At 45.0% G+C, this 26,039-nt stretch overlaps 1 protein-coding gene across 1 annotated transcript in view; it reads right to left on the bottom strand.

The window, feature by feature from the left end:
- C6H10orf90 (chromosome 6 C10orf90 homolog) overlaps positions 1 to 26,039 on the bottom strand; it is a 112,165-nt gene that overhangs the window by 5,208 nt on the left and 80,918 nt on the right. Inside the window, exon 7 of the mRNA XM_083145624.1 lies at positions 2,353 to 2,416. Coding sequence (XP_083001750.1) covers positions 2,353 to 2,416 — 64 coding nt within the window. The remainder of the gene's footprint in view (positions 1 to 2,352; positions 2,417 to 26,039) is intronic.

The following is a 26,039-nucleotide window of genomic DNA, read 5'->3' as shown; positions in this document are numbered from 1 at the left end:
TGTATTTGAGCCCTGTGATTTGCCAGCTGGCATTATCTCTGCATGTTTTGTTTTTGTTTTCATATTTTTTTTTAAATATTGCCAGATCACATTTCCACTTATAAGTGTGGGAAATGTGATCTTGTTACTAACAAATGTGAATGAAAGAGTTTGGAGCAGTTTTTTCCCCGCAAAAACTGCTGCAAAAGCCCTTTAATATATTCAAGTGAAACTAAAATAATGCAAAAAGGGTATGAAAAACCCAACCATTTTTTTAATGTTATTTTAGTAAAAAAAATGTTAATAAATGGATACCTAAGTCATTTTTATCCAGAGACATGTTTTGAGAGTGAAAGGTGTATTTTACTGCTTCCCAAACTGTGTTCCTAGGCACACCGGGGTGCCAAGAGGATTTTGGGGGGTGACGCGAAAAAATACTGCTACTCCAGGGTGCCGTAATTCTAGAACATTTGGGATCCACTGGTGCATTTGATTCCTAGGCTAGAATTTTTGAATGCATTTGTAGTCCCTGGTTAGCAGAAGATTTAAACAACAGTGTGGAGCGGTCATAAAAATATCAGAAAGAAGAGAAATGAGCAGCGGTTAGAACCCCTAAGCCTATCACCAAAGTGTCCGCTTGACATGTCTCAAACACAACGAAGACGCTTCTTCAGGTGAAATGTGCCTTCTTATTTGAAAAATTGCTGCTATCTCTGCAATAAATAACAAAGCAAAAGTCAGCGAGTTCTCCCGGGTCACAGCACCCGCTGACAATCTGTTATTAAGGTCTCTGAGATACACAGACCTATTTACCAGTGACGTACGGCGAGGGGAGGCACTGGCTAGTATCAGAGCCAGATTTATACACACACATATATAATGTATATGAACCTGGGGTACCTGGGGGCATTATACAAAGGGTCATAGTGTTGACTGTATGAAGACTGACATACACTAGGTTGACTGCTAAGGGTGGACGGGGCTTCGGTCAATACATGAAATAGCTGGCTAAGGTTGACAGGGTTGGAGGGTTGACACAAGCATTAGGTTTCACAATGAGAAGGTCGACATTCAAAGGATTGACATGACTTTTTTGTCCCAAATTTCAACGGAAATCGACATGGACCCCGTATCAGTGTACCGCTTAGGGTTAAGCTACAGGGAGGGTTAAGCTGCAGGATGGGAGGTTAAGGTTGGTTGCGGGAATTGAGGGTTAGGCTGTTGGTCGGAGGTTAAGGTTAGGTTGCAGGAAGACAGGGATAGGTTTAGGCTGCAGAGAGGGGGAATGTTAGGGTGATACCCCTTTCACAACGCACCTAATTACAGGGTTCATGCCGGTTTCTTACCGGTAGCAACACGGCAATACGAACCGGTAAAAATAAGGGTTCTTACCAGATCATTTCCATGTTGCTTTGCGGTGTGAACGAATTAATCGGGTCGAGCGACCCATTTCCCGTTCACACCAATGGAGGAGGCAGTGCTTGGAGCAGCGCCAGCTCTAAGCGCTGCCTCCTTCCCCACCTGTGATGACGCACTGCCGCTCTGCCGCACCCCCGGATGAAGTCAGACCAAAATGCAGGTTCACACCAGGACTCAACCATTTCAAAGTCCCAGTGCAACTCTGCATTTTGCGGTCTGAAAGGGGTATTAGGCTCTGGGAAAGGATGGTTAGGGGTAGAGGAGAAACTTAAAGTTTTTAGTTTAATTTTTATAGGAAAAATGGAGTACGCCAGAAAAGGTTCTGCCTCACCTGACCAGTCATCATTGATATATAATATATGAATTCAGCAGTATTTGTTTTTTTAGGTATTTGGACAAATACCTGTAGTTCTGGGACTGGTTTCCTGGACCAGACACATGGCAGGGTGAGCGGTAGTATTGTACAGCATCCCAGAACCGTTCAGCTACAAATGTCCTCCGAAGCGTAACTGTACCGCTGCAGATGTACCGATCCTTGGAGAGAGATAAACTACCAAGCACCCAATTAGCTCATAACTGCCACTTTTCAAAACCAACACACACCATGGCAGTTAGGATTGGTTTGGCTGCTACATCATCTCTCTCCCCTTTCTCACTCTCCACTATCTTTGCTTTTACTAGGAGTGGCAGGGATCTGAAAGCAGCGCCTGCAGGGGTTCAAAAATTAACATCAGCCAATGGGAGGCGTCAGATGTTTACAGAGCCGTAACTTCACCAGGGAAACTGATGCGGAGATTACAAATGATGTTTGCGCTGCTAATCAAATAGAAAGTGTCACGGAAACAGAAAGAACGTGTCGCTTTCTAAGTATCACAAAAGCCACCAAGAGGCAGCATCATTTCCCATTGAGCGCAAGCATTTGATTGTTGGATGGGATGTCAGGATGTTTCCTACCTTTTAGATCTGTGCTGCATCTCTCGTTCTGAAATCGTTCTTTCCTTTGGTTTGAATAAGTTATCTGAAATAGAAAGAAACTGAATAATTCATGACACAGTTTGGGAGTACATCACATACACTATGCACTGTTTAATTCAAGAAGAAATATTAGATTTGATCAGTCTGCACTACAGTATGTTTTGTTTTACATTGTAGCTGTGTATTTAGCAATGTGTTATGTTTCACATTTGGGCCCTTATTCTGGTCGGTGCGGATATATCCGCGTGCCTTCGGCCCGCCGATGTTTTGTGTCTGCGCATGTGCAGAGGCGTCTCTGCGCATGTGCGAGCGGGGCGTACGGCCAAGTCCCGCATGATATGTGAACACTCCGAACAGGGGGTGGAGAGGGGCGTGAAGGGCTATTTGGGTTTATTACCATATGCATACGCCCCGCGTTTCATGGGCGTTCCCATGCAAACGCTGGGCGTACGTATGGTAATGCGGCCGTGACGCACGTGTAGGGGGCGGACATATGACATCGCCGGATGTCAGCTGCCCGCCCAGATCCCTGCTTTTGCACAGAGAAATGCCCGTGTGGTCTGAGGTTGCGGGAGCTGGTGGAGCACTCGGTCCTGCATTCGATGGTCTGCGACCATCGAATGATAAGGGAAGTTCCCTTAGATGGAGGAGGCCTATTCCGTGAAAAATACACGTGCGGTCCGTTTGGCCAGCTTCTTACCGCGTACGGACGAAGTTGGCGATCCGTATGGAAGGCGGAGTTTCGCACGCACGGTCCTGGCCGCATAATCGGATCCTGTCGCACCGATCAGAATAAGGGCCTTGGTTTTGGATTCCATAAAAAAAAAAAAAAATGATAAAAATTGGTAAGCATTGAAAAAAAATAGGTACTTGTGTATTATCACGGCGCCCATACCCGCGGATCGCATGCCATATCGTATACCAAATCGTATGCAAATCGTATGCGATTTGCATACGATTCGATCTGCGATGCGATTTAGCAAACCACCACTATCCACGTCAGCCCGAAGCATGGCGAGCGTACCCCCACTATCCACGTCGGCGTGGAGTTGATTTTATAAAGTGTGGCGAGCACAGCGAGCCCGAAGTGTGGCGAGCGCACGCGTAAAACGAGGCCGAAGCGTGGCGAGCACAGTGGATTACTTGACGTGTATTCCACGTCCCCTCGCGGGGCTCACTGCGCTCGCCAAACTTTGGGCTCGTTGTACGCATCCGTTTGCCACGCTTCGGGCTTCGTGGTTCGCTGCGCTCGCCACACTTTAGAAAACCAACTACACGCTGACGTAGATAGTGGGGGTATGAACAGGTTGAGAGGTTGCGTACCGCGTCCCCTCGCCACGCTTCAGGCTGACGTGGATAGTGGTGGTGTGCTAAATCGCATCGCAGATCAAATCTTATGCAAATCGTATGCAAAATTTCATGTGATTTGCATATGATTTGCATATGATTCGATCTGCGATCGTGGGCGCCGTGATAATACACAAGTACCAAAAAATACAATAAAAATCAGTTAAACAGCTTAAAAGAAAAATAATCATAATATTTGGACGTGTTTGCAATCCAAAACCCAAGTTTGGTTTTTAAATCTGAGGGGTAGATTTATTAAGCTCGGTGAAGTGATAAAGTGTCTGGTTTTTATCACCGACCAATCAGCTCCTACCTGTCATTTTTCAAACCAAGCCTGTAACTTCACAGTTAGGAGCTGATTGGCTGGTGATAAAAACCAGACACTTGATCACTTCCTGGAGCTTAATAAACCTGCCCCCGAGTTCTGGATTGACAATCAACAAAAATCAGGGCTTGGTTCCACACAGAACCCCAAAAATATTCCAAACTGGGACTAGATTAAACTCGGAATCCCTAAATTTGGGTATGTTCATATTTCTGGAAGACCAAACTATTTTTTTATGCTGCTTTTGTTTCATATAAGCAGACAATATACTGTACTGTAGATAAGGCACTTACTGTAGGTGTGGATTGATTTTGTACTCAACAACTACAGTATATCTCTCCATGCTCCCAACTCATGCTACACTTCATCTACATAAATAGATCATAGTTACCGCCCCTCCTGCATTCTGCAGGAGACTCCCTGAAATAGCAGCAATCTCCCTCTCTCCCTCATTAGTCTAGCAATCTCCCTCATTTCAACTAGCCCACATTACACTGTTACATTTTGGGGGGAAAAAAGGGGGGAAAAAAAAGGAATGAGCAATAGATCCATTTACACTGAATCATCAGCACCATTTCCCAGCACATTACCAAGTATAGTATCTCTTACTAACTGCTTTGGGGATCATCTACATTTGGATATAAGTCATTGTAAAAGATTCCTCTCAGACGTAGCAGTGCACACCCACGCTACTAGGTGCCACGTTCACAATCTCTTTTCACAATTTCTCCATATATGGAACTAGACACGCCCTTTAAGTGGAGCATGACACACTCTTTCATTGGGGCCTGCGCAAAATTCTGCTACCAACTATAATCTCCCTGAAACTAGCTTTCAAAAGTAGGCAAGTATGAAATAAATACATTCAAATTATTATTTATTTGTAACAGATTTCCTATTACCATTTTATTATTATTATTATTATTCATTCCTTCTAATGTCGTCTTCCTGGATAAGTGATAACACAGAAAGGGTTGTGGGGGTAAATGCACATGATCTCATGCAGAGCCGGAATCTAACCAATCAACATGCTCTTTATGTGTAGAGAGAAGCTCTTTGGGGGTTGTTAGGTCTACAACAGCTAGGCCGACAAACATTGGGTCGACACCACTAGGTCGACAGACAGCAAGGTCGACACGGGTCTAGGTCGACATGGGTCTAGGTCGACATGACATTAGGTCGACATGGGCAATGTCGACAGTGAAAAGGTCGACATATGGTTTCCCCCTGTTTTTTGACCCGAATGTCGACACATTCGACATGGACACAGTTTGAAGTGCACCGCATCCCAAAGGCGTAACTACCATAGGTGCAAGGGGTGCAGCTGTTATGGGGCCCTGAGCTGCAGGGGGCCCATCTTTGCTGTTTAAGTCATATGTTTTAGATATATTTATCACCATCAGTTGCTAAAAAGGGGGCCCTTCCAAACTTTTGCTATGGGGCCTATGAATATCTAGTTACACCCCTGCCGCATCCCCTTCGCTCGCCATGTTTCGGACACGGCGCCTCGCTACGCTGGCAGACTATTTTATTCTCCCACCATGCCCCAATGGATAGTAGGGCATGAAATACCGCCTATCGGCACGTCGGCTCAAAGAACAGTGAAAAACCCCATGTCGACCTTTTGACTGTCGACCTTGCCCATGTCGACCTAATGCTTGTGTCAACCCAATGACCAGTCGACCTAGACCCATGTCGACCTTGTTGCCTGTCGACCTAGTGTTGTCGACCCAATGCTTGTAGACCTAGTTGCAGTAGACCTGATGACCGTATTCCTTTACATAGACAACCAACAGTAAAATATTATTGGATAGAGTGTAAATATTACTTTGAGATCTAAAAAAAAACCCATTTAAATCATTTAGGGGCAGATTTATTAAGCTTGGAGAAGAGATAAACTGGAGATAAAGCGGAGAAAAGATAAAAGGAGATAAAGCACCAGCCAATCAACTCCCAACTGTCTTTTTCAAACACAGCTGATTGGCTGGTGCTTTATCTCCTTTTACCTTTTCTCCACTTTATCTCCAGTTTATCTCTTCTCCAAGCTTAATAAATCTGCCCCTTAGATACACAAAGTGCACTTCTTATTTTAGGCCTGTGTTCCTTAATGCCCCAGTGGGTCCACTGGTGGCATGAAGACTACACAGAGCACTGGTAATGTGTGTCTTTATTGTACTGGGAATTAATCCATCCTGGCGAGGAGGAAATCCCTAGTACTGTAAACTCATATTATGACTGGGTTTTTATTTCACACGGGCGAGCTGGTAAAAATCCCTATGTTCGTATGAACATGGAGATTGTGCCAGTTAGGTACATTTCTGAACTTGGTCTAATTTACTTATATTTTAAACTCAGCGCTAGGCTGTGGGGAGCAATCACAGGGCAAGGACGATCTGATCGCCGGGTCCTTACCCGTGATATGCCTGCAAAACATTGTGGTTTGATACACAGCGAGGCACGTTACTGACTGCCCCCAGCAGAATTGCAAAGCCACGAGCTAAGTTTCGGGTCACAGCTGCTGCGTGTGACATCAGGCAGCCACCATGGCCCTCCCCCCGAGCATTTCGGACACGCCTGTGTTGTCTGGACTGCTCCTGTCACCACCCCCGTCATGTTATTGCTGCCCCCCCCCCCCATTGCTACTTAACTACGGCTCGATTGCAGTTTAAGTGCTTGCGTACTGCCACGTGTGCAAATGCGCAGATCTCCGGACATCACCAAATAGTGATTTTCAGACATCTGCATTTTATACTGAATTAGCCCCCTTCACTGGTGTGCAGTGTACACTTGTACACATTGCAGAATCAGGAACCACACAAAATTGTTTGTGGCAACAGCCAGAGGCAGAACTCTGGGAGGCAATGGAGTCATCTGCCGCCGGGCTCCTGCTCTCAAAGGGGCACCTCTCCTCCCCTGCCATTTTAAATCCATTAATTGAAAGCCATTGGTATCACTTCAGAGTTCTGAAATGTGTTCTATCTCTCTCTATAGATATACTGTATATATGCCTGTTATATTTCATAATAGACATACAGAATATACAGTATATACTTTATATAAGGTTTTGTGTGTGTATGGGGGGGGGGGGGGGGGGGAATACACATCTTGCCTCCGGGCGACTGGGACGAACTTACGCCACTGGCAACAGCCATAACTATGAAACGGCGGAGTTTTGCTATATGTTATACGCCTAAAGATAGTCAACCGCGTCTAGATTGACAGTACTGAAAGACGCAAGCGTTAGTTCAACGGGAGCTTGATCGAGAGTCACAGGGTTGACATGATTTTTGTATGTAAGTATGTAGAGTATGAACCAAGTCGACCTTCATCAAAAAACATGAAAAACTCATGTTGACGTTGTGACAGTCAACCAAACTCTCATCGACCTAATGTTGGCGTCTAACTTTCGTTACAGTCTATCTAGACTCGATTACCTTTAGGCGTCTAAGTAAGACGGGTTCTACCATAACTTGTTCCATCTTGACACCATCGATCCATTGACCGGAAACGGATAGTGCAGAAGGTTAAATAATCAAATTGGAATGGACAAGTTTTTGTACTGTAGTTTGAGGTACAACCAAACGATCCCAGAGAACCGGCGCTGTAAATGTCAAAATGATCTAACAATAGTTCCTTATTTTTCTAATGAAAAACATTCATTTACAAAGATTGAGTTTGACATGACTCAGACAAGACAGATTTTCCTATTTTCCAATGTATTTATCTATCCGGTTGATAAATACAGTTTTGTACAGAAGTCATTTTTACAGAATGATCGATCAAATCGCTTATCATCACAGAACTGCCTCATCCTCAGACGCCCGCCACCTTCCTTTGTGCTGCAAACAATAGACAGACGATTTGTCACAAATATTAATATATATTTTAAGGTTTCACAGTTTCTATCTAGGAATACTGATTGTAGAGGCATGCTTTGGGGTTCTTCCTCAAGCTCGTACATACGGGCATAACTAGACCTTTGTGAGTCCCATAGCAAAATTTTTAAAGAGCCCCCATCACCAGTCCTGGCAACAGGGGCCTCCAACATTATGGGGGGGGGGGCTCAAGTTCCTGGGCAGTAAGCATGGCTGTAATTTATATGGATTGAGTCGGCCACACGACAGGAAGGTAGCTGCGGCCAGTGGTGTAATTACTGTGCCCTTACCCAGGCCATACTGGTCCAGGGACTGACTGGCCGTATGCTCAGTATGGCAACCAAATGGAAGGTGTTATGGCAGCACTGAAGGAAGCCCTGCACTCCGCTCAGCTGCTGCAGATGGTGGAGTGCTGGTAGCGGCTTTCCCACTCGGAGAGATGGACAAGAGCAGGAGTGAGAATGTCAGGTAGGGAGAGAAAAAAAGGGGAGCAAGTGGGAGATTTTCATGGAGAGAAAGAAGGTGAGATGGGAGATAGAGAGAAAATGAGAAGGAGCTGGTGTCAGGAAGAGAAAAGGGGAGAGATAGGGACAATGGGGTTTCAGGAAGATAGGGGGGTCAGAGAGAGAGAGAGAGAGAGAGAGAGATAGAGGGAGGAAAGAGAGAGAGAAAGTGTGGAGAGGAGATAGAGGAGAAAGAGACTATTGACAGAGAGACATAAAGAGAGAGGGGAGACGGAGGTGGAGTGAGGGAGTGTTGAAAAAAAGAGAAGGGCAGGGGGAAGAGAACAGGGGAGAGAAAGTGGGCAGGAGGGAGAGAGGATGAGTGATGTGGGGAGGGAGAGGGGAGACATGAAACAGAGAGGGAGTGAAGTGAGACAGGGGGGCAGATGAAGAGAGAGGGGAGGCAAGGTGAGGTGGGGGGTGAGAGAGAAGGTGTTTGTGTTTTGTGGTAAGGCAGGGGCAAACGCAGGATTTTCAGAAGGGGGTTTCCAGAGGGGCGGAGCAAAGCACGGAGATGGACACTTAGGTGGCCCAGTATATTCCGGGTCAGTTAAAGTATTATGGATAGACCAAATGTATATAAATAATAATAATAATAAAAAATATATATATATATATATATATATATACATACAGGGGCGTCAACAGCAGTTTAGACCCCTGGGCATAGCAATGTATTGGGGCACCTACCGATCCTCCAGCGGTAGGGGTGGGGGGGAAGCTTTGATGTCCCGCGGGTGGTAGGGGGTATTATATCAACCGCTCAGCATGTAGGGCCTGGATCAGTAATTTCCACTAATTACCCCTTTACTGCACAGATGGTGGGAGTTGGGGTTGGAGAAGGGGGCATTGGGCTGAAGGAAGGGGCCCTGATACATAACTTTTAGGGTGGTAGAGGATGTTTAATATGCAGAGGAGGGGTGTATAGTGGAGTGGGCTTATTATTCATAATTTTCTGGTGGGAGGACAACTTGCTTGACTGCAGATATCTCCAGTTCCCGGAAATAGATTTCTTAGATTTTAATGGAATTAAAAACCAGAGAATCCCACCTACCAAATGGTATTGGGGACTAGTGGATCAGAGTTCAGGAGGCAGAGCAATCTGCCAACGAGAATATAAAACTACAAACCAGGTGTGTGGAGCTGGAGCAGTAACCAGCTGTTGGAAGGCTGATATCTCCGGTTCTGGGAAAAGTAGAGACAAGCTTCTAGGGCCCTTCAAAGGGGGAGAGTCCCAGATTTTGGAATATACCCTCAGAAAAACTCTAAGTCAGACAGAACCTGAAATATCTGACTGGGAAGAGCAATTAACAGGCTTGGATGGGGACCACTGCTTTGAAGTCAGATATCTCCGGTTCCCAAGGGCCGATTTTTAAAATTCTTGTACCCATGGAAAGAGGGGACCCTCAGCTTTCAGCCTAGGTCCCTTAGACTCCTGGGGGGGGGTTCTGGATACTCAGAACCCCCCCCTGCGTGCGGTACTGTAAGAACCCCCACCCCAAGGACAAGCTTAGTGTACAGTTTTTGCCTGTTAGTAAAATAGAGAAGAGCACTGTCAGTGTAGCGTTCTGTTGTACACATCACAACTTTTATTTGACGTTTCCCGGACACATGTATATATATTAAACATGTTTTGTTAAATCATATATTCTCAGCAAAAAATAAAATCTAAAAGCAAACCTTTCATTATTTATACATACAGTACATGCATTATTCATATTTATATACTTTGTGCAGTTAGGTCAGAAGCAAGAACACCCTGGTTCTCCTATCAGAGGGTCACCGAGGAAATGACGTCAAAGTTTGGAGATGTTTAAGTACATTTGTGCATGCTCTTCCCTTATTGGCCAGAACGGATCAGGTGATATTAGCTGGAGCGTGGCTCGTCTCTTACTGTATTTGATCCATACAATAATACATTTGCTTCACTCATGTTGTGTCACTCTTCATTTCCAATTTGGTTGGTCCCACTTCATCCGCTATTGCCACTCTGTAATATAGGATAAGCCCTAATTTGTTCCTGGGTCTCAGGGGGTTATTCTGGTTCACTCCATCTGGCAAATTCCTTCTTAGATGGACAAAACCATGTGCATTGCAGGTGGGGCAGATGTAACATGTGCAGAGAGAGTTAGATTTGGGTGAGTTATTTTGTTTCTGTGCAGGGTAAATACTGGCTGCTTTATTTTTACACTGCAATATAGATCTCACTTTGAAGTTGCCAGAAGGAGTGAACCAGAATAACCGCCTCAGTGTCTTCTCAGGATAATTTATACCCAGTAGTCACACTTTGCCTTTAATGCAGGACACATGAATAATGCATGCTACGTCCTGCTTACAATGCAGTCCTGCAGAATTGATTCTCCTCCAAGTGTCCTGCATTAAAGAGGGGTCGGGTTATTTACATGAAGAATTGATGTATCTACTGAATTCAGTGTTTTCCGGCTGCTGCCCCCCCATACTGGATGCTACACATGTAGGGCCACTTGCTAACACATTGCAAGTATATAGATACAGCTATTTGTTAGATGTAAGGACCCAAATCACAATGAGTCTGTGACAATGAAACCGTGGCCCTTATTCTGATCGGTGCGGCCAGAGCCGATTATGCGGCCAGGACCGTGCGTGCGAAACCCCGCCTTCCATACGGATCGCCAACTCCGTCCGTATGCGGTAAGAAGCTGGCCGAACGGACCGCACGTGTATTTTTCCATCTAAGGGAACCTTCCCCATCATTCGATGGTCGCAGGACCGAGTGCTCCACCAGCTCCCGCAACCTCAGACCACACGGACATTTTTTCGTGCAAAAGCACGGATCTGGGCGGGCAGCTGACATCCGGCGATGTCATATGTCCGCCCCCTACACGTGCGTCACGGCCGCATTACCATACGTACGCCCAGCGTTTTCATGGGAACTCCCATGAAACGCGGGGCGTATGCATATGGTAATGAGCCCAACTAGCCCTTCACGCCCCTCTCCACCCCCTGTTCGGAGTGTTCACATATCATGCGGGATTTGGCCGTACGCCCCGCTCGCACATGCGCAGAGACGCCTCTGCACATGCGCAGACACAAAACATCGGCGGGGCGAACGCACGCGGATATTACCGCACCGATCAGAATAAGGGCCCGTGTGACTACTGTACTGCACTGTATGTAATGGAACCAGTCTACAAATTGCAATGAATCACTTTAATGAGCCTTACTGTACATTGCTGTGATACAAGATTTATTGTGCTGCATATTTTATACTTCACCAACTGTCATTAAGAGGTTTTATGGCATATGCTGCTAATATTCAATGGTGCCTGTAAATAATCTATTATATATACACTGCATGGTGTCTGTCCGCCGTGGACACAGCGCTTCCTATAATTATTCTTTGATTCATTCAGTTACTGTATTTTCTATGCAGTGAAAATGGGATCTGCAATACGGGGCAGGATGTAAAGAATACCTAACTACTTTCTGGCTGCCCTTTCCGGGAGAGGGCAGCCAGCTCATGGAGGGCGGGGCCGCCGGGAGTGGAAAGGGGTGGGATGGGGTGGAGCCACATGAGTGGCTACTTGTTTGGGGGTGTGGCCAGAGCAATCATGACGGTTTAGCCACACCACCGACGTGCAAACCATTTTAAAGGCACTGCAGTGGGTGGGGCTAAAACGGCGCAATTCGTGTCATTTCACCTGCTGACCTCTCTGCCAAGGGGGTGTGTGTCACGGTAGCCAGGCATCTTTCCGGGAGGGTAGGCAACCCTGATGTAAAGCCTATTTCAGCATCAGTTGTAGTTTTGTGAACATTCGGCAAGGCCCCCCTGCATGCTGGGACTCAGGCTGCGATCATGAACTTTTCCTTTCGCTTCACTATACAGCAATGCGCTTGCATGCTAAATGTAGCCGCCTGAGAAGCCTAGCTGCAAAGCCAGCCGCCACACCGCCGCATCAGCATGCGGTGTCAGGCAGCCACTGCGTTCTGACCCATAAATGGGCCAGACACGACTGCCTTGTCTGCACCCACACATCGCTGCCCAGAAAGCTCCACGTCACTGCCCCATCGCTGTCCCTTGTCAGCGCTTACACTGCTGTCACATTTTTCTGAATGAGACCGCAGCTTAAAGGTTTGTGCACACGCATTGGCACATGTGCAAATTTACATATCGCAGCCATGCGGGATGCCAACTGAATTCAAAGGTTTTTTTTTTAAAAGGGGCAATGCTACCCAATGACTGCCCAATTGACATAAATCTCCGATTTTGGCCAGCTCCCGTATGGACGCTAGACTTGCACTGCATTACTGGCCTGACTCAGACCTGACTGCTTATCTGCACTGTTCGCAGTGCGCATGAGCGAGCTGTCCGTGCAAACACAGCCAGCGATGGCTGTTCGCAAGGTAAATGACAGCTGTGGTGCATTTGTAGCAAGCACCGTGGCTCCTAAAAACGCAGACAGACCAACGATCAGGTCTGAATCAGACCCTTGTCAATCAACTTGTGTGCAGTCTACCGATTATCGGCCAGCCTGTGAGTTCGCAGCCATGCAATCGGGTCTGAATAACCCCCACAATGACATATCCAACATATAGGATGAAAAGAAACAAAAATCATACAATAAAGCCCTTATGGATAAGACGCACAGTGGATCTCATTCAGGTCTGTGTTTTGTTGCGCTCTGATACACAATGTACCGATGCTTGGAACCTCATGAATGTGCTGGACCCATTCTGAGTGAGTGCAACTGGCTCATTTACACTCAGGGACAGCATCAGACTGTCAGTGATTGACAGGGGGCCGAGAGGAGGCGGAGACAGTCTACATTTATGAAAACGGTGGTATCACTGCATGGAGCTTTACTGGCCCCTGCGGCTTGAGCGTGCCCAAGCCACCTGATGGAGCGGCGTAGATCAGTCAGATCAACAGGAGGCATGACCAGGGCTTCCATCAGAAATTGTGAGACCCGGTACTGTAAGTAGACAGGGTTCCCCTAGGGGGTGGAGCTGTGGATACTGTGGGTGGATCTACAATAGGGGTGGGCATGAATTGAACCGTAAACAAGTTTATAAAGAAAATTGTAAAGATTGGGCATTGGAGGTGTTATTATAACATTTCAATCTATCATATAAATGATACCCAAGCCCTGCCTCAGTCACCTCAGTATACAGATGTACTGTAGCAGCCGCCATTTTTGCGCTATGCATAGGCAAATGCATACTAATGGTGGCAGCAAGTGAGTGTGCTAGGGTGTGACCAGCTGCATCTGCGATTGCACCATAAACAACCTATGAGCTGCTAATATGCAAATGTGCAAGTATACAGGCATGCAACCCACAGTAAATAGATTGCGACTAGCCCCAGGTAGCTCCACCTCTCACACACACACACACACACTTACACAAACAGAGCACCACCCAGCCACCTACCTCACACACACACACACACACACACACTTACACAAACAGAGCACCGCCCAGCCACCTACCTCACACACACACACAGCACCGCCCAGCCACCTACCTCACACACACACAGCACTGACCAGCCACCTACCTCACACACAAACACACACACACACAAACAGAGCACCGCCCAGCCACCTACCTCACACACACACGCACAGCACTGCCCAGCCACCTACCTCACACACACATACACAGAGCACTGCCCAGCCACCTACCTCACACACACACAAACAGAGCACCGTCCAGCCACCTACCTCACACACACATACACACAGAGCACTGCCCGGCCACCTACCTCACACACACATACATACAGAGCACTGCCCAGCCACCTACCTCACACACACAGAGCACCGCCCAGCCACCTACCTCACACACACACACACACACACACACACACACAGAGAGCACTACCCAGCCACCTACCTCACACACACATACACAGTGCACTGCCCATCCGCCTACCTCACACACACTAACGGAGCATTATCCGCTCACCTACCTCTCACAAATATACCCCAGCCATTTACCTCTCATGCATATATGCCCCTACCCCAGTTACCTCCCTCTCATGGCAGGGTGGCGTTTAACTGTACCCTAGGGCCTAGGCTGTGAATACACTGGTCTGAATCAGGCCCAAGGGTCCTATTGAGGAACTATTCAGGGAGGGACAAGATTTGCTTCTGTACTTCATACTGATATATATATTGCAGTGTAAAAATAAAGCAGCCAGTATTTACTCTGCACAGAAACAAAATAACTCACCCAAATGTAACTCTCTCTCTGCACATGTTACATCTGCCCCACCTGTAGTGTAGCATGGTTTCGCCCATTACAGAGAGAGAATTTGCTTTTGCAAGTGTACCAGAATCAGGCCCTTAAGCCACAACCAACCTGAGGCACCCCTGCAAGGGTCCCAAGGCACCCCAGGGTGCCACGGCACACAGTTTGTGAACCACTGGCCTTTTCTACTGCTTACACAGTGCTGCAATATTGCACCATTACTGTAAAGTGTCTGAAACCTCACAAGTTTATTTTAATGACTTTCTAACTTGCTAGCTCTTTATTTTAGAACCAATCTGGTTATACAATAATAATATTGGATACAAAATTGCTGAGGAAGCACGAGCCTGAAAATGTCAGGAATTGCAAAAGACGCTGCCAAGATCTAAAACAGAAGGAACAGTCCCAGAGCAATAAAGAGAATCTTATAAAATAGCAGGAGATAGAAAATTAATGATATGCATATACACAGCTTTGTACATGAAGCCATTGCCTGGAGAACAGGGTCATTTACAGCAGGCACAGTGTCGCGTAGCTGTAATGCATTCCTAATGCCACGCGTCAGGTGACCAAAGATGCGTCGATGCCAGGGAGAATGCCAAAGCTGCTTTGGATTTGTTTCTGCACTGTGCAGGTGGGGTGAGGCAAGGCTGGTACTACATTAGCGCATGTATTGCACCTGGGGGGTTATACAAACATGATCGCACAGCCACAAATTCAGTGCTGACGCCATCGATGGTTGTTATCGATGGCGATTCTGCACCCAGCCATTGATAGTTGTAAACTATTTGATGGATAACTATCGATAGTTTCCGCTATCGATGGTCATCCATTATATTTGACTGAATGGCCCGTGGGCCAATCAGAACTAGGGGGCGGGACTTCTGGGTGGCCCGGGCTTGTCAGCATTAGCACAGCATAAAGCTACAGTATGAAGAACCAGGGCACACAAGTGTTATTACCAGGGACATGCAGTGAGGTAAATAGCGAAGAAGTCCCTGACAAGTACCAGAGCCAGATTTGCACACAATATATGAGCCATGGGGTACATGCCGGCATTATAACAAACGTTAAACTGTGAATTAACAAATAAATATAGAAGTTGAGTAAAACATACAAGAAAACTGCATAGAATGTGTAATACCTTGTTGTGCCAGGTATAAGCCCTGTCCAAATTTAAGCTCCACCTTCTGGTATTAACCTTGTCTTCTGACCTTAAGCCCCACCTCCTGTGACATCAGCTGTCAGTCACTGGTAGAGCAACTCAAAGATATTACATGATGTAAAGATATACCCAAATGAATAGACTGGGGAGTTCCCGAGTGTATACAAGTTTTTGTTCTAAATTATCATTTTATATGTAGGATTTTCAATGTAGGGGGTTATGTTAAGTGGAATGTAAATTGTCAGTATACCTCCCTTCCAGATCCACAAATATTTAGATTAAGGGGCAGATGTATTAAGCCTGGCAAAGAGATTAACTGGAGATAAAGTGGAGATAAAGTGAAAGGAGACAGCGCACCAGCCAATCAGCTGTGTTTGAAATATGACAGTTGGGAGTGGATCGGCTGGTGCATTATCTCCTTCCACTTTATCTCCAGTTTATCTCTTCGCCAGGTATAATACATCTGCCCCCATGTGAGAACTGGAAAAAGTAGGAATGTGTGACAGCCTGTGGATAGTTCCTCCGAATTAGAAAAACAGTAGAATTCAAATTTTGCCACGCTCATTGTGGTTGCGATGGGCCCTCTAGTGCCTGTTTGGCACAGCAAACCACGCCCATGACTCAGAGCGCCAGGCTGCCTGCTAATGTATTTTTAATTAGGTTAAAATGAATGCTAGAGGATTCAGTGCCAATTTTGGGAGAGACATTTCCAGCTGGCAGGCGTGACTGGATCCCAGTGGAAGTGGCGGACGGAGGCAGAACAGAGGCAGGAGCGGTTACCCAGCGTTGGCAGCGTTACCAATAGCCCCCGCAGACTAGGGATGGAAGCTGGGCTTCCGCCATCAAATCTTTTAATGGGATGGTCACTGACTTCAGCAGGGATGGTTTGGGGGGCGGGACCATCGGAACACCATTGAATGTTTGCCATCAAATGGTAAAACTATTACCATCGAAACAAAAAACATTGATGCAATGTCAATCCCTACCGCAGTCCCCCAGTGCCTACAAGATGTCTAGTGCCTCCAAGCCTGTGGGGGGCTATTGTTATGACACTGTGTGGGGGACTCAGGATGACCGCCCCGGGCGCCCCACCTATAATCTGGCCCTGAATGGGGTACAACGACCATGGGGTAATGTGATCATGCCCTTATCCCGACTTTTGAAGCAGAAAAGTTGTAGCTCGGTATATATAGTAGATTGTGAGCTCTGTTGGCAAGATCATCTCTATCTTGTGTTTCATGTAGTTCTATGTAGTTTGTTTGATTGTTATCATGATCCAAATACAGAACCGCATAATAAATATGTGTACATGTTAAATGATTGTTAACAATATGTGATTAGAGTATATCTACACTCTTCTGTATATAAAATAATGTTAATACTAAAAATAAGAAGTACAGTAGCACTACTTTAACCATATATAAAGGCGTCTCTATTTAGACCTTGAGGATCAATAAATCATGAGAGACGGGCCAATGGGACTGGTTTTATTATCTGCCACTTTTCTGTTTGTGAAGCTTTTTATTACACTGCTCTGAAATGAGCTCCTCCGCTGAAGTGCGGTGGAGATTGGGTCGTGTTCGATACCGGTAATAGGACCCATTCCGGGTGGAAGCACGTTTGCCGGCTCGCACCGAGTAATGTCATACGCTTTACACACAATAATGCAATTTGCAGTAAAACAGTCCCCGTGCGCTGCGCACTGGTTACAACTCATAAATAAACAATGAAACATCAGGCAATGATGTTCCAGTCCCTCTTCATATCCCTGGCTAGTGCTGGACGCTCTGCACTGGTTTCCAATATAACAGGGAAAGGTTTCAGATGAGGCATAAACTACTTGAGCTGAGAGCTAGGGCAGAAGATTTTGGCAAGGAAATAGGGCCTGATTCAGTCCTGCGAGTATTCGGAGCCCAGAGAGCGGGTAAACTTTGCCCTGCAAAGTGGTCCCCCCTCCCCCCCAAAAAAAATCTGAAGCAGGCCATGGGGAGAAGGAGTTGGGCCCACAGTGTCATTTCTGCTCTGTACCCACTTGAAACTGTAAAGACATCTTGCCATATTTGCTCAATCCAAGGCTCACTGTGGGTTACATTTATCATGAGCTTAACAAACCTTTAAGATAGTTTATCAATTAAAATAACAACCGGATAACAACTGCGTTGGCTCAAAAGGTCATTGATATTTATTAGTTGGAATGATGGTCTTCATAAAGGGATGGCAAAGGAAGGCACTAGAATATCCAGCTCTAGTCAACTAGATCTTATAAAATGGTGGCAACTGAAACACATAAACATAGAGGGGACTGAAACGCATCATCCAAACATAACATAATCTGCATTGAAAAGGCCTCACCCCCCTTATTATGGCACAGTGTGGACACTCCTGCAGAAGAGTGCCCAATGCCCCCCCCCCCACAAGGGCTGGACACACCCACCAACTTTCAAACGGGTAATTGCACCCCAATGACCACTTATGCCACACGTGACCACTGGCCAGTAGCGCCTGCCCACCTGTAGTAATCCGATAATATTACAATGAAATTGAAATGAAATAGATCTGAAATTGCATTGGTGGGTGGGGCTTCCAAACTGACAAGAGGAAGTCAGGATATTTAAATTCCCTTTATATACCCTGACTAAGCATAAGCCAGTTAACTCACCGATAGGCTGAACCCTAACCAGTCACTCAACTTGAACCAAACTTGATTTGCCTAGCAAGTACTATATCACTGTTACTTAATCCAAAAATATAAGACTCTTAAATGGCTTTCTGCCTATGCAGCCCTCACCTAATCTAAACTGTGTTTCTGGAGCAAAGCGGCTGTTTTGTTTTATGACAACCATCTCCAAAGTTTTTCCCTTACGAGTCCAATACAGATGTGTCCCTTTTCCATACCTCCCAACATGACCCTCTCCAAGAGAGACACATTGCTCTCTTTGCCCATATTACATTTGCCTCACCTGCAGTGCACAGGGTTTTGCCTATTTGAGAACAAATTTTCCCTACGAGCAGGTCTAAATTAGGCTGTGACAGGAGCTGGGTGCTGCACGTGATGTTTAAATGCAGCACTTGGCTCCTGTAATTGAGAACAAATTGGAATATTGGTGTCACCCCTCATTGGGTAATACCCGTGTGTGGCCCACACCTCCCTTGTGAAGCTACTGGAGGGGATAAGAAAACATGCCTTTCTCATATGTATCTAAAGTCTACCTAACTCGCCATAAAAAGAGTGCAAAAACTAAGGTAACACGAATCAAAATGAAAATGATTTTTGCACTTGATAATGTACACTTGAAAAGTACTGTATTACTTAAAGAAAACAAAAAACAACAGTGATGTTTGATGATCTTTTAAAATGTGGGAATGTTTGTGCCAGATAACTAATGTGTTAACAGTTTCATACAGATCATAAAAAATAAATGAGTTTTAAAGACATAAAAGTGTAATTTTTTCCAAAATTTTCATTAAAATTGCATCAATCTGCCGCTTTACGTTGTTCTTGTTCCTACTGTTTCCTATTATTTTCTTAAATGCTCCCCCTCTTTCTCATCCTCTCCCCCTCTTACTGCATCTTTTTCTTCCCCTCTTACTCCACTTACATCTTTCCCTTTGTCTGTCTAGTTCTTTTATCAGCACTTGACTTTATTATATAGATTATCCAGAGCATTACCTTTTTTATGTTGCCAATTTTTGGGATGTCATCACCTTTTTCTAAGAGTACAGAGTATTTTATTTTTCTGTATATTGCTTGTGCATCCCTATGTACCTTTTTCCTTTCAAATGTAGGCAGGGCCACCGATAGGGGGTGCTGTGGGTACAGCTGTACCGGGCCATGGCCTCTGGAAGGGCCCGGGCATCTCATTTTGCGGCCTGCGCTGCGCTTGGTGCATTGAACAAAGTACAGGCTTTTTCAATGCAGGACGCCGGCAGCCAACTAAAATGATGCACCGGCTTTTGAGCCAATCAGAGCTAGTGTACCATTAGCCAATCAAAGCAGCTGCCAGTACATGAGTTCTGATTGCTTTGGGACCTGCTGCATTCTGTAGGAGGGGATGAGGGAGCAGGAGTCGGGCAGTAAGTGAAGGGAGGGGGAGATGGGGGGGGGGGGGAATCAGTCCCGAACCCCAAAATTCCTAGTGGCAGCCCTGACTATAGGGGCCAAATTTAATGGGGTGTAAGAATCTGAAAAGTAGAGAGAGAGAGAGAGTTTTCACATTTTTCTTAAAGCGGGAATCAATTTCATGGCAACATCAACATAGTTTTTCAGTGTAAATGATTGCCCCTTTAAAATAATGGGAAAACTCTCCCAAAATCTCTCACTTTCTGATTCTCACACCCTATTACATTTGGCCTATCTATGGCTACGTGTCAAAGGGGCATAGCCAGGGATCACATCCCATCTAAAGCCGGAATGCCTGCCAAGCAAAGCCGGAATGCCTGCCAAGCAAAGTGCTGGGAGGCGGAGATACTGTACCTGGCCAGGCCTTTAAACTTCTAAACTGACCCATCAAGCCATCCGAGCTCTTGGCGGCCCAGGATGAGCCTTTTGCTAGGGTTTGCTCAAAATGCCACCCAATAAAAAAAAAAAGCTTTAAAATACAGCAAAGCCTGGGATCTTTCAGCGGCGTAACTATAGCACCGCAGCCCCCGCCACCGCGGGGGGGGGGCCTCTGTGCATGTGGGGACGCCGGGGGCTGCGGTGCTATAGTTAAACCCCCCCCCCCCCAATCCCCCGCAGACTTACCTATCGCGCTGGTCCCGGCGGCTCCGTTCTTCTGCTGAGGACCACCACAAAATGGCCACCCCCATATAGCACACAGTTCTCTGAAACTGTCTGCTGTATGGGGGCGGCCATTTTCTGGTGGTCCTCAGCAGAAGAACGGAGCCCCCGGGACCAGCGCGATAGGTAAGGCTGTGGGGGATTGAGGGGGGTTTGCATGGGCGGCGGGGGGGTAGGGGTGCTTGGTGGGGCGGCGGCGGGGGGGGGGCGCCCAAAACGTAGCTACGCCACTGGGATCTTTATATGGTAATTTATGATCACAACTACAGCTTACACATACATACATACATACATACATACATACGTGTGCACTGGAGATCTGAGCAATTTATAGTGACATTTATGTGAAAAGCAGAGCGCTGTGATTTATGCTGACACTCATGTGAGCAGCAGGCAACCGGATCAATGACATAATGCCTGTGGTATTTTTACAATCATTTTGCATTTTGATAAAGCCCTTTTTCAATAAGTTATTTTCAAATGTGTAAGACGCCAAGCACCAGATATTGGATTGCACCACACCATCGACAGGATTAATAGGGGAGCAGCAGCCCGTGACGTGGTTTCAAAATAGCCTCATTCAATCTCATGTGAAATGTGGTCAGTCCGAGTTATGTTCATGCAAATATCTGTATATTGCAGATTAACTGCCTTGCCTTGCTATGGGATTGAGCACTAAAATTTGCTGATACACCAGAAAAACTGCACCAAACCACGATACTGCCACCATTGTGTTTCACGGCTGGGATGAGATTCTTATGTTGAACTGTAGGGCTTGGTTTTCTCCAAACATAATGTTTCTTATTGAAGCCAAAATGTTCTGGACTCATCCATCCTCAGAACATTCTTCCAGAAGACTTAACCAGACATTTTTTTTTAACCAAATATTAAATTAGCTGCAATGTACATATTGTAGAGTATTGGTTTTAGAGGCTTCATATTCTCCCATCCACAGTGTTTGCAGAAAGCTGGACCCATGGATTAGCCAATTCAAGGAAGCCTACTGACCCTTTGAAACAGGGACGGACCTAGTGTCTAAAACAGCTCCAGCATCCTAGCACAAGGACAACAAGGGGTGCCATCACAGCAGCATGCCCCCCCCCCCCCCCACCTGTCTTATGGAATGTCATGTGGCCAATGCAGAGCACTGGGAGGTGGAGCCACTTGTCTCCAAGAGCCAGGCAGCTAAGTTGAGTGCCACAAGATTGACCTTCTCGGCCAACCCCATGGTCTCTGTCTGCCATATGGCCGAGCAGGGCTGCTTGGCCAGGCAGATATGCCAGACCGGCCCAGCAGGCCATAGGCAATTCTGGCAATTGCCAGATGGGTCACATGCTTAGTGTGGCCCTAATTTGAAGGAACATTATAGCCTTTGACTTGTTTTGGATTGATTATTACCACTGCTGGGAAGAATGACATTGCCCTAAAATCCTAATTTGGCTGTCCGACAGTGGATTCGTGAAAGTCAATGTTTTTTAAATTAGTTGTGTATATATTTGTGTATATATTCTGGGGTGACGGCCATCAACAACTTTTTTTACTTGAAAATTTTGGTAATGTTTTTTTTCCCCTCCATTTAAGCAGGACAGTACCACCGAAAATACTAATTCCCCTGATTTATATTCTGGACCCTAATTATCCCCTTATCTGTGCTGATAATCCTAAAGGATCACAACGTTTTCTGACAAAGGAGTTCATGTTGGACGCAACTACATCTAACTACTGAATCACTGTTGTTTTTTTTAACAATTCAGTTGCATTTTCTCTACAGTATATACAGTACAGTAACAGCTACGGTAAATACAAATGACTGCAGTGTTTACCTTATTTTCCCTGACTACTGTTATATTTCCCCTGTTGTTTTCTGCACCACAATAGTCTCCAGCCGCCTACTCTTAAATTATGTTGTTTATTTCATGATGTCCTCATTACCCAGGTGTGGTTTATCCTCTGCCGCCCTACTTAATTCATCTTAGAACCGTTGCACAATTAGCACAAATGTATAATTGATTTTACATTGATAAACAGATAGACCAGATAAGGACACAGCAAGTTTTGGACTTACAGTATCACTATGATTTTCTTAGAGCTTGGACAGTGTTACGCTGTGTTTACGGTGGGAATACTTGTCCAAATATTTGGTCATTTTGAAAAACAGCTTTAAGCTCCAGAACAATTATCCCCCAAAGATATAAAATTGGGGAAACTCATTAATCTGCAACAATATACAATGAGTGAGTAACCCGCCTATGTGTTTCTGGCTCTCTTAACACATTACAGGGTTTGCCTAATACTTGAATTATTTGCTTGAGATTTACTGAAACAAAGCCTATTGAGGAAATGTGTAGTTTGCTGACTCGGCGTGGGGAGAACGCGTCGGCATTTCTGTTATACAGTCAGCAGAAAATACAGGAGAAAATGTTTATTATATAATTGTTTAATGAGGCCTTAAGTGATTTTTTTTATGTTACAAAGTAAAATCAGGCTCTTGCCAAGTTTATGTGTGCATGTGTGTATATATATATATATATATATATATATATATATATATATATATATATATATATGCAAACAGAGAATTGGTCTGGCACTCGTGTAAATATCCAGAAGTGATGCTGAGGTGCCTTCTTGGGTAACAAGCAGGGTTGTTCCAATATAATTGTAGGAAGGAAGCGGCACTCTGCAGACTGCTTTCAGAAATGTAAAAAGCCTTTATTCCAACGGCGTTTCGGGTGTTACCCCATTATCCTTGATAACGGGGTAACACCCGAAACGCCGTTGGAATAAAGGCTTTTTACATTTCTGAAAGCAGTCTGCAGAGTGCCGCTTCCTTCCTACAATTATATATATATATATATATATATATATATGCTAACGGCCAGGGGTCTGGCACTCCCAACGATGTATTTTAAATAGCCGGTGCCATCACAGGGATGAATAGTACATAGAACAGAAGGAGCGGCACTCATAGCATAAATAACGAAGCAATAAACGGGTTTCTTTAGATCAACGTTTCAATTTCATTAAGCGAAATTTTCATCAGGATACAGGTACAGAGTAAAGATACAACTTATATAGAAAACATCACCTTGTGAATGGAGCCAAAATGTGAAAACACACCCCTCTCAGGCTAGGATTGATGACATCATAGAGCTGAGCAACTTACACCAGCAACGTGTCGTGCGACAAACCATCACCATAGTAACAGTATATACAAATATATACAAAACGAGGAAAACAGATGAACTGTTAACAAAATAATAGCGCTGTATGGGATGATACAATCACTATGTCAAGTGGATGACAGAAATGGTCATAATAAATGTAAAGAGGAAAAATATGCATAGAAAACTTAACGGAATATATTAAGGTTAATCTGTTCATTTAACCCTTTGGGCGCAACCACATCTAGACGGAAAATCCAGCGTGCTTCACACTGGAGGAGTTTCAAAGGTCGGTTACCCCCTCTGAGAGATGGGGGTATGCAATCAATGATTCTGAAGCGCAAGCTATTAAGGGGGTGTTTACATAGCAAAAAATGACGAGCGACCGGTTGATCGCTTTGTTTTTTATCAATGGCTGCTCGAATAGCACTACGGTGCTGTGCAATGCGTTCCTTAATCTTGCGCTCAGTCTTGCCAATATAAACTAAACTACACGGGCAGATAATTTGATATACAACAAATGAAGATTGACAATCAAAGTGGTGTCGGATTTTGTAATTTTTACCCGTATGGGGGTGACTGAAAGTATCGCCCGTGAGCATGAACTGACAAGCAGTACATGTACATCTGAAACAACCCATTTTAGTACCGCCAAGAAATGTAGTTTTGGTGGTAGCAGTTTTCACATTGACTTCAGTTTTAACTAGGAGGTCACGGAGATTCCGGCCTCTAGAGAAACAAGGCATGATACGTTTATCTTTAAACGGCAGGGCTGGATCGCTTTTTATAATGGGCCAACATTTCTTAACAGTATTGGTTACTGCCTGTGAGGCTGTGTTGTAGCGGGTCACCCATGGAATGAGTGACTGGTCGGGGATTTTAGGGCCCTTAGAGCGTAACAACGATTTCCTATCCATATTAAGAACTTTGGATTTACAAAGGAGTAGCTCTTTAAGGCTATAACCGCGTTCCACAAATTTATCAATCAAGTTATCAATTTGTGTCACAGCATTAGATTTCACACTGTTGATACGGTAGACGCGTATCATCTGTGAGTAGGGGAGCCCTTGGATAAGTTTTTGCGGATGGCAACTTTGTGGTTGTAGCAATGTATTGCGGTCTGTAGGTTTCGTGTAGACAGAGGTAGACAATTTACCATCACTGACAATAATATTTACATCAAGAAAATGTACATGGTGGTGACTGAGTTCGTAAGTGAATTTGATGGGACCATTCAATACGTTATAATCATCAATAATTTTGATTAAAGAGGTTTGATTATCACGCCATATGATCAAGAGATCATCAATAAAGCGTTTAAAAAGAATAATTTGATCACTCACCAAATTGGATGAGAAAAATATGTCAGATTCAATAGAGAACATGAAAATATTTGCGTACGCTGGTGCCATGGAAGATCCCATGGCACAGCCACGTACCTGCAAATAGAATTCTCTGTTATAAATGAAAAAATTGTTATTAAGAATAAATTCTAATAATAATAATAAAAAGGAAATTTTGGTCTCACCAAAGTCACTTTTCTTTCTCAGAAATGACTGCACAGCCGAGATGCCCATATCATGGGGGATGGAAGTATATAAATTGACTACATCAACTGTAGCCAGTGTACATCCATTAGGTAGAGAGTCAATGTTATCAAGTTGTTGCAACAATGAGGTAGTGTCCAGCAAGAAGGTAGATTCTAATTGAATCAAGGGTTGAAATTGAGAGTCCAAATATGTTGCCGAAGGTTGCAGTAAAGAGTTCGTGGCCGAGACAATCGGGCGTCCGGGAGGGGGATTAAGTCCTTTATGGATTTTGGGTAGTGTATACAAAGTCGGTGTTACAGGGTATTGGGGAAGAAGTATCTCCGCTATTTTGCTGTTAATAACCCCGGAGTCCAAACCGATGTTGACGATATCATTAAGTTGTTGCTTGCAGATTGAAGAAGGATTGCGGGTAAGTTTTCTGTATGTGCTCTCATCAGAGAGCTGACGCATGATTTCAGAGTGGTAGTCATTGAGATCTTGTAGTACAACACCGCCGCCCTTATCTGCTGGGCGGATAATGAGATTATCATTATTGGCTAATTGTTTGATTGCTTGTCTTTCAAGTGTAGATAAGTTAGGATGTCGATTAGAGGAAATTGTAGAATCGGAAGTAATTGATTCATCAATTAATCTTGCAAAAGTTTTAATGCTTGGATTGAATGTTTGAGGATCAAAATGTGAAGGAGGACAATATTTCTTAAGGACCTCAGGGATAGTGACACTTGG

The sequence above is a fragment of the Crinia signifera genome, chromosome 6, assembly GCF_055691185.1.
Source record: "Crinia signifera chromosome 6, ASM5569118v1, whole genome shotgun sequence".
NCBI lineage: Eukaryota > Metazoa > Chordata > Amphibia > Anura > Myobatrachidae > Crinia > Crinia signifera.
The sequence above is the reverse complement of the archived record's forward strand: the minus strand, read 5'-3'. Positions and strand labels throughout refer to the sequence as shown.